The sequence below is a fragment of the Echinops telfairi genome, unplaced genomic scaffold (assembly GCF_000313985.2).
Source record: "Echinops telfairi isolate 266 unplaced genomic scaffold, ASM31398v2 ScPeMD7_70;HRSCAF=299, whole genome shotgun sequence".
Classification (NCBI taxonomy): domain Eukaryota; kingdom Metazoa; phylum Chordata; class Mammalia; order Afrosoricida; family Tenrecidae; genus Echinops; species Echinops telfairi.
The window spans coordinates 5188364-5197764 of record NW_022103968.1 but is presented as its reverse complement, the minus strand read 5'-3'; the positions used below and the strand labels follow the sequence as shown (position 1 = coordinate 5197764).

General features: G+C 54.1%; 1 protein-coding gene across 1 annotated transcript in view; it reads left to right on the top strand.

The window, feature by feature from the left end:
* Positions 1 to 4774, top strand: part of FANK1 (fibronectin type III and ankyrin repeat domains 1) — a 20370-nt gene extending 15596 nt beyond the window's left edge. The window contains exons 7-11 of the mRNA XM_004701238.2: positions 1301 to 1466; positions 3611 to 3754; positions 4149 to 4226; positions 4401 to 4445; positions 4549 to 4774. Of these exons, the coding sequence (XP_004701295.1) occupies positions 1301 to 1466; positions 3611 to 3754; positions 4149 to 4226; positions 4401 to 4445; positions 4549 to 4611 (496 nt within the window). The 3' untranslated portion in view covers positions 4612 to 4774. The remainder of the gene's footprint in view (positions 1 to 1300; positions 1467 to 3610; positions 3755 to 4148; positions 4227 to 4400; positions 4446 to 4548) is intronic.
* Positions 4775 to 9401: the final 4627 nt, after the last annotated feature.

The window sequence follows — 9401 nt, the reverse complement described above, 5'->3', positions numbered from 1 at the left end:
GAAGCTGATGAGAGAGCCCCGGGAACCTGGTCGAGAGTTCATGAATCACAAGGACAAAGGAAACCATCCTCAAACAGGAAAGCCATTGTAGGCTGTTTGTCACTGTAAGAATGTTTCCAGACGCTGCACGAGGTTTTCGTACAGGATCATCACTGGCCTCACAGATTTAATGCACGGGGCTTGGTCTTGAGCAGGATGGCGGGCAGAATGCAGAGCCTTTGTGCAGCGAGCTTGCACCTCGCTGCAGATTGAGGTATGTGCACTGCAGGCCAGGGAGGTGTGGAGCGGGGCGCGCAGGTGCTGCACACGGCCACTTATGAGAGCGGAGATTCCGCCCACGTCCCCTGGTGGTTTTGTGGTCCCGAGTCGGGTTGTTAACCACAAGGTCAGAAGTTTGAAAACACCAGATGCTCCATGAGAGAAGGATGAGGCTTTCTATTCCCATAAATAGTTACAGCCTCGGAAACCCTCAGGGACAGGTCGACCCTGTCCTATAGGGTGGCATGAGTCAGCATAGGCAGCGACACCCTCCCTGCACACAGGCAAAAGTAGATTGAAACAAGAAACGGTTTGGACACCACTTCTAAATGAATATGCCATTTTCTAAGCAACTCGTACCAGCTCTTTGATCAAGGTAGACCTAAGCAATCAACTTAGAAAGCAGGAAAATGAACAACACAGAGGCATATAGGAAAAAACACAGAAATTGATGAATTAGAAATCAGAATGATTGGGAAGAGATGTCTGTTAATGTCCCCCCCCAACACCAGATATGAAGCTGTTCTTATAAAGAGATGCAATAATTTAATTGAAACAATACTTTCTGAAGAAGAAAAAAAAAATCACTAAAATTGACCCCAGAAGCAGACACTTTAAAACGGCCAACATCCATGCAGGAAATTAAAAACTGAGTCAGGGAATGAATTCCCTCCCGTGCCGGCTCTGGCTGTGAGTCGGCCCTGCTTTCCGGGGTTCAGCCGACGAGAAGCTTGAACTTTTCCACAGCAGGAGCAGAAGTGGGACAGCTGACCCCAAAGGTGGAAGGCTGGAATCCACCCCGTGGCCCCAGAAAAGGGGCTGGCAGTCAGCTCCCATCAAGATGGCATCCAAGGGGGGGCTCCCGGGAGGCAGTTCTGTCCTGCAGAGTCCACCTACAAGGGTCCACCTGAGTATCAAAATCGACTTGGCCCCTCGCCCAGCAGCGTGGCGGCAGGCGTGAGCTGAGTCTGGCGGCCAGGCAGCGGGCTGACCACTGGGCCCCCTGCGCTCCCCGTCCAGTGCCGGCGCTCCTGTGTTGCAGCCTCATGCTGGCCTGCTACGCGGGCCACCTGGACGTCGTGAAGTACCTCCGAAGGCACGGCGCCTCCTGGGACAGCCGAGACCGAGGAGGCTGCACGGCTCTGCACTGGGCGGCAGACGGAGGTCACTGCAGAGTGATCGAGTGGATGGTCCAGGATGGCTGTGAGGTAGGGGTCCCCGGGAGCCACGGGCGGGGGCGTGTGTGAGTGTCGATGAACTCGGTCACCAACCGAGAGGTTCAGGGTCGAGTTCCCCCAGAGGCAGCTCAAAAGCAGGGCCCGCCCAGTGAGCCACCTCTGGAACCCCGTGGGAGAGCCCTGTGGGGCCAGGGCTCCTCCCTCCCTTGAGGGGGACCTCCCCACTCCCACCCCAACGAGTCAGGCTGACTGTTGTCACGCAGGTGTGGCGTTGTGTGATGTGTAAAGAGGTGGGCATGTAGAACTAGTGGTGTCCTGGTGACACAGTAGCTGGAGTGCTGCTTGGCTGCCAGCCCGGAGGTCAGTAGTCTGAACCCAGCTGCACTCCTCAGGAGAGATATGGCGGTCGGCCTCTCCCAAGATCCCGGTGGGGCTGCTCTGACCGTCCTGTCCAGTGGCCCTTGTATGGTCATGGGGAAGAACTCTGAACACGGGTTTCCAGACCTTCCAGGTGTACAAGAGAAACCTCAGCCCCAGGCCAGGTGTGACGGACAGCATGCTGCCAGGGCAGGGGGCCCCTGGGAAGAACACTGGACTCTGGAGCCAGGCCTATGTCCTGGCCGGTGTTGGGGTCCTTTCGGGTTGTCTCTGAAGGGTGACTGCTGCCCCAGGGGGAGCCGGGGACCTATAGGCTCTCTGGAGTGAAACATCTCCGCCATTGAGAAAATTCATTTTTACCATGATTCTCATGTGGCTCTCAAACGGTGTATGTCAGAGAGAGGCACAGAGGCCCGAAGAAGACCATCGGCCGTCCTCTCGGCCAGCTGGGCCACACTGGTGACCGGTGGTAGCCGCAGCTGGGCTGCCATTCTTTATGGTGACCCCTGATCATCTCTTGGTCCCAGGCAAGGGGTCTAGTAGATAGTGAAGGTGAGCCATTGTCAAGAGGACAGAAGACTGGGTGTTGGGAGTGGGAGGAGACAGGTCCTGTGGGCTCAGAGGTGGGTGACCTCGGAATGGCCGCAGTGTGCTGGAGCTAGTGTGCAGGGGACAGTATAGGCCTGGATGTGCCCGCTTTGACTGCTGAGCGGGGACAGGTGACATCCACATGGACTCCCCAATGGCTGTGGAAGACCTGGGCCCCCCTACCACTTAGCACGATTGTAACGCTGAGTGTGGCTGGCTGTCGTCGGTCAGGGGAGAACCACTTCCTTAGTCAATGAGCCAGGTGACCTCGGGAAGGGAGTTTGCCATCTCAGCGATCCGGTTCATTGGAAACCACAGGGGAAAACCTGTATCCCTGCTTCCCCTTGGACTCAGAGACTCTGTGTGCCAAAGCCAGGGGGAAACGTGCACAGCACTAGAGGTGACAAAAGGATTTGATGGTTTTCCACACCTAGTGGGCTGCGGCCTATGGGCCAGAGAGTGACAAGTGCCCAGTGTCACGAGGAGGAGGGGACCTCAAACACACAACCCACTGCACGCCCCAAGCCCCTCGAGGCAGCCGCTCGCTGGGAATTCCAGACCAACAGAAGCAGGTTGTGGGTCAGAATTGGGGTGTGTCTTTCAACCCCACTCTTCCTGGGTTGGCGAACTCTTCCTTGACACCATTCCGGGAGGTCCTGCTGCAGAGTGGGCTCCCGGGAGGTGGCCACTGGGTTACTGGACCCACTGTGTCAGTGAGAGGGTGCTGGACCGGCTATCGTGTCAGAGTGGAGCGTGGGCCCTGCAGCCAGTGGTCAGTCTCCCAAGTGGCTCCGTATCGGTGAGTATACGGTGTGTGCCGCTTCCCTGACTACAGAAAGGGTTAGGAGATGGGCAGGCAAGCCCAAGAAACGGCAGGAAGTGAGGTGAGGTTGCAGCCGCGACTGCGGCGGCGGCAACAGCAGTGGCCAGTTTCCCAGGAGCTGAGACTCGGTGATTACGTTCACGGTACTTTCTCTCCCACCTTCCCTCTGCTGCATAGGAATGAGGAAGCCTGGGGGAGCCCCATGCTCTAAACGTGGTCCCCATGGATCTTCTCACTGCATCTACATGTGTGGACCCTGAGAGTATAGTGCTGCCCACTCCCGTCCAGGGGGATTTGGACAGGCAGACCCTCCTTCTAGGTTTAAGGGGCATAATTTTAAGGGGGGGAAACAGAGCTAAGAGTGGCTCTCGGCCCGGCCTCCCAGGTAGACGTGGTGGACACTGGCTTGGGATGGACGCCCCTCATGCGAATCTCCGCGGTATCCGGGAACCAGAATGTCGCCTCTCTCCTGATCGAGGCTGGAGCGGACGTGAACGTGAAAGACAAGGATGGGAAGACCCCGCTGATGGTATGTCCTCCTCCCGAAGATGGCCTGGGGCTGGGTTTGGAGTAAAGGCAGAGATTTTTTATTTTCCTATCAGGAGACAATCTTGGGGAATTGGAGCAGCCCTGGGGTCTGGTTGTAATCTTGTCCCCACTGGCCTGTTATGGCTTCGTGAGAATTATTGTCCCTGCCCATTGGCAACTCTCTCTCTAGGGGTTTCTGGCCCCAGCCCCGGGCCAACAGACCTGTGAAAACAAAGGAGGGGCCGCCCTCTGCATGTGTCCCACATCTTCACGCAGAGAGGCGGGCTGTGGCCACACAGCACACAGCAGTGTGGCTGTGGTGCCTGCAGGCCACGTGCTTGTCCCTGCAAGGTTCCTGGGCCCGGCCGGCTCACCCCTCCCCCTTTGCCTTCTAGGTGGCCGTGCTAAATAACCACGAGGAGTTGGTGCAGCTGCTGCTGGACAAAGGGGCGGATGCAGGCGTGAAAAACGAGGTAGATGACCCCCTCTTCCCAGACAGACAGACAGACACACTTCCCTTTGGGAAGTCAGAAAAATAGAATGAAAATGGGGCTGTCCCACACATCCTTGGAGATGCCCGTGTGGGTGTCAGTACAGATAAACAACATCCCGCCTGCCCTTTCCTTCCTTCTTCTTGTCTCTTCCAGTTTGGCAAAGGTGTCCTCGAGATGGCCAGAGTGTTTGACAGACAGGTTGGGACCTTCACCTTTCCGAACTAACCCCGTAGTACCTTTCAGCACCTGCAGAGCCCGCCAGCCCGAGGGTCACCTTCCCCTGCCTGCTCCATTTGTCTAGAACGTAGTCTCCTTACTGGAAGAAAGGAAGAGGCAGCAGACGCTGAAGAAGTCCACCTGCTGAGCGCTGAGGCACTGGGAGCAGAACACAGCTGGAGGGCCACAGGCCGCGCGAAGAGCCCCCACCTCAGAGGGCAACGGTTTGATTTTTTATTTAGATGAAGATTCACAGTGACTTTATTGTAACATGCAACTGTTCCCACTTTGAAATACATCTTTTTACCTAAGTGTGTGTGGTGGTGGGGGTGTCACTGGGTGTCTGTCAGATGGGAGACCTTATGCTCACGTGCTTTTTGAAGTTAGGAAAGTTAGTATTTATGGACGGGCATCACAACCAACATCCACGCCAGCCCTCCCGCCCCTGGCCCCCCAGCTGGTCTCAAGCTGCCTCTCCTGCCTGTGCTTTGTTTTGACCTCGCTGCCCCGCGTCCGGCCTGCCGTGGGCTTGGCCAGGCCTGCGCCCTTGCTGGAGGTTGGCACCTCCGAAAGTTCCCTCCTCGGCTCTTGGCCTTGAGTCCAAGCCCCGCGTGCCGTCTCTGCTCAGTCAGATCGGAGCCTGGCGGAGAGTGTGTTTGAACATACGCAGCCCCAGACTGGACGGTGGAAGACACAGCCATGGGCCAAGGGCTGCCTTTGCCGGGAGGCAGCGTTTCCTCTCCAGCCGAGCGTTTGGGTGTTGACCTGCCATTTACAGACATGTACGAGGGACCTGCAGCCACGCCTGTGGGTGGCAGCCAAAAGCCACCAGTGTGGGGTAGTGGGGCTTTAGAAGTTGGCCCAGAAAGTCAGTGGTGCGGGGGAGGGCAATGACTGGCTTGAGGGCCCTAGAAAGCCCTCAAAACCATCAACCCCGGTGGCTAACACAACACGTCCACTAAAGAGAAGCCGTGCCAGCCCTCACCTCGGGGCCGAGCTAAGTGTTTGACCAGCGTGGCCTGAGAATGGTGTTCTAGAATGAAAACAGCTCCCCAGCCTGGACGAGTGGAACACATCCATTGTGCGTCTCCACTGACCGGTGCTGGCCAGAAGACTGGCCACAGGGGTCTGTTTGTGTGGGAGACCGGCGAGCAGGTACTTGAAGCTGGTAGAGCGCTGAGGGAGGGTATGGAGAAAAGGCGCCCCGGGCGATGGCACCGATGTTGGCGGTCTTCAGCTGTAGTGTCTGGAATCCCCGCTGAGGAAAAGGGTTTCCAGGGCGGATAAGAGTCCCGTCCGTGGATACGGGAGTACTGCAGTGTTTGCCGTGGTGTTCCACCTTCTGAATAAGCGAGTGTCCCTCTGCATTGGCTAGATGGGATTTAAAAGACCCCTCTGAATTTCGTCAGAGCACATTCCCAACCTGACCCTCTGGGACGTGCCTGCTGTGTGTGAGTGCCAGGTGAGTAGGGATGGCGCTTGTCCCTTGGGAGCCAAGGTCCCAAGCCTCCCCATGTGGCGCTGCCCTTCACCATGCCACTCTAGCTTCTGGGGCGTCTGAAAGCTGTTCCGGCAGCCCAGGGCCCCCCAGAGATGGGCCGAGGCCACCTGGCATGGCTGTGACATGTGAGTAGGACAGAGGTAGATCTTGGGTCATGGAGCTTAATTTAGCCTAAAACCACGACCTAGAAAGTACGGCTATGTATTTGTGAATTTGCTATCCCACGAACAATCACCTCTAAGACCGCTGGTTTCTTATTCAGATTTTTAAATGTTTTGAATTGTTATGAATTGTCTCATGTTATCTCCCCAACCCCCTTCCTTTGTCAGCATGTATGAGGCCCAACCCGAGCAGAAAGTGTCCTTAAACCTCACTTCTGAGTTCTTGGAGGCTGAGAAGACTGGGCACAAGGGGACCTGGGGACAGAGATGGCGACAAGTGTATTCAGATGTCCACCCTCCTGAACGGTGAGTCCATTTTTGCTCTTGAGACACGCTCACTTGTATGCTTTTGGTAAGGCAGAACTAGGTGACCAGCCCAGGGGCTGACAGAGTAAACTAGGTAGGTAACCCAGTGTCTTTTTAGCACCTCTGGCAATCATCACCCTACCCTCTGACCCCTCAATGTGGTGACATGGGTCATTAGGGTTGTTGGTATCAAACCGTCCTTAGCTTCCCAAGGACACTAAGGATACTCTTGGTATCCCTCTATTCCCAAGTGGACCTCGCTGGATTAGGGTGGACTTGGATAGGACATGCTCACGTGCAGCCTTTTTCCTCCACTGGATTGTTGTTGGCTGCTGCGGGCGGGGTTGGCTCCGACTCTCGGGAATTGAGTGGCGCACTGTTGCCCTCTCCTGTACTGTCTTCATCAACATGGGTGTGTTGAGCCCATCACTGGGGCGATTGTGTCAAGTGTTATTAACGGAATTCAGCGTGGTTTATCGCATGCTTTAATTTCCCTCAAAGCAGCAGGCCATGGTAGCATTAGTTGTCTTTTTCCTAATTTCAATTCTCCACTTCCACAAATTCATTCCTTCTGTTTTCTTTGTTTATGTCTTTCCTTCTAACCTTATTTTTTGGTGTCTGTTGGACATTGAAATTTTATTTTTTATTAATGCAGAGTTAGGACTATGAACTTTCCTCTCAGCACTGCTGTAGTTGTTACCTCTCCCACCTCATACACCCAAAGGAAATTTTTCTAAATTTGCTCAATGAAGAGATTCAATTGGGATATTTTCTCAATGTGCTTAGACTCTCTGAATTGAAACTTCTCATGGGGGGTGGGGGTCTGTGCAGTGGATTTTAGGGAGCAAGATATTTGGAGCCAGTGCCATGGGTGTGATAGAGACTTCCATTTGTCGTCCCTACGTAATCCACTCGTGTTGATGGCCGCAACCGTCATTGCTAAGGAGTTGGGATTCCATGTGGGATTTGCGGTTTCTCGTATGCCTTAATATTCCACTTTTCCCTCCCCGGTAAAGCAGTGGTTCTCAACCTTCCTAATGTCATGACCCTTTAATACATACAGTTCTTCATGTGGTGGTGACCCCCAACCATAAAATTATTTTCATTGCTACTTCATCACTGTCATTTTGCTACTGTTTTGAATCCAGCGATCCCTGTGAAGGGGTCGTTTGGCCCCCAAAAGGGCTGAGACCCACAGGTTGAGAACTGCCATAAAGCATCCAGAAAGGTCTAGTCTGTGTGTTTGGGTGCCCTGTTTGATGTACGCTAGCTCCCCTCCCTTTCCTCACTGGGCAGCGCGGCTCATGTACTGGCTGCCTCATGGTCTACATGCTGCCCTGGGGCCAGTGGTGAGATCAAAGGCCCGCCATGTCCACTGCATGCATCTCTTCTCCTGGAATGTCCGGCCCTCCTTTCTCAGAGGCTGGAGATGCCGTATGTAAACAGACACCCATTCGCCTTAGATGTTCATTCTGGATAAGTGCTGCTTAATCTGATTCAGTCTCGTCTGATGTTCATGTCACTGTGCCTGCTCACTTGTTTTTTGGATTCTTCTCATGTAAACAAGGTGAGCTTTGTAGTTTGATTTTAGAGTAGTTTGTTCTGTTCCTGCCTGGTGTGCATGAACGTATTCTGGCTCCCTCCTTGCCTCCCTCTTTGTCATGCTTAGGTTTTATTATTCGCTGCCATCCTAGATATGGGGATTTGGGGATGAAGGTTCAAACATACACCCTCCTTTCCACCCTCTTCTCCGCGCAGGCCCTCTCCTTTGTGAAGAGAGGTGATGGACGGATGGATGAGACTGAGAGACAGATAGAGACCTCATGCAGGAGGGCCTTCTGTAGGCTCTCAGAGGAAAGGATTGGACTGTGAGCATATGACATTTTTTAACAAGGTATTTTTTCTCCTTTCATCTCATGAAAGAGGCAGGTCTTTGTACTCATTGCATATCATTTATTGGAGATAATATTCCTAACCATGACTTTTTTGGATGGTGTTTACCTCCAGAACCCTGACATAAGAAATGTGTACAAAAGTTAACAGAGACTGTAACATAAAAGGTATGTGAAAAAAAATTAGCGAACCAAAGCAGTATAAATGGTTGAAGCTATAAAGTTAGTGTGCTGGTTTATGCGGCTGTAAATTTCATCTGCACTGTGCTGGGTTTTAAAAGAGGCACCACACACACAAACAAGCAATGGACCTTCCCTCTGGCCGCCCACCCAACGGCCACGGGGCTGGGTGGCCCTACGCCACTTGTCTGTTGTGCCCATCAGTGCCTTTTCTCTCCTTTGATCGCGCTCCTTAAAGCACCGCTTCACACCCTGTGAGCACAGATGCCCTTCATGTCGTTGCTAAATGAGAGCGATCACATGTGAACAATTCGCCTGGCTTTGCTGCATGTGCTGCCGAGTCGATGAAAGAACTTCCCCCTGGTTTCCTGGGCCGCCAGCCTCGAGGGTGAGGAGTCACGTTGAGTTGAGACCCTGCGGGCCCGTCTTCAGGCCACCGCCAGCCCTGCCGGATCACCCGGATGGCCGCCCAGGCCGAGTCTTTGTCTCGAGTTGGTCGTGGGAGACACGTTCTCATGGGCCTGTCCAAGAGAGCAGGAGTGCCTTCCTGAAAGCAGGGACACGTGCGGGGCTCCGAAGGTACACGGCAACCGCCTTGCTGCGCAGACTTGGTGCCCAGCGAGCGGGTTCACAAATCCTGAAAGTGTGTCACCTGCTCCCATCGCCCTCGGTCATCCGGACCTGTGTCACTCTGACAGGAGGCTGCGAATTAGGTTTGCAAGAAGCAGACATTGGTAGGACTTGGAGTAAGTGAGGAGACTTTTACTAGCGGAGATAAACTGATTGTGTGTGACCAACTCCCTTTTAAATTAGAACAAGTCCACGGTGGGGGTGGATGGGCCAAGTGTATTTGGCTGACCAGGCCCGAGTTGCACCACAGGCAGAAGGTGGTTGGAGA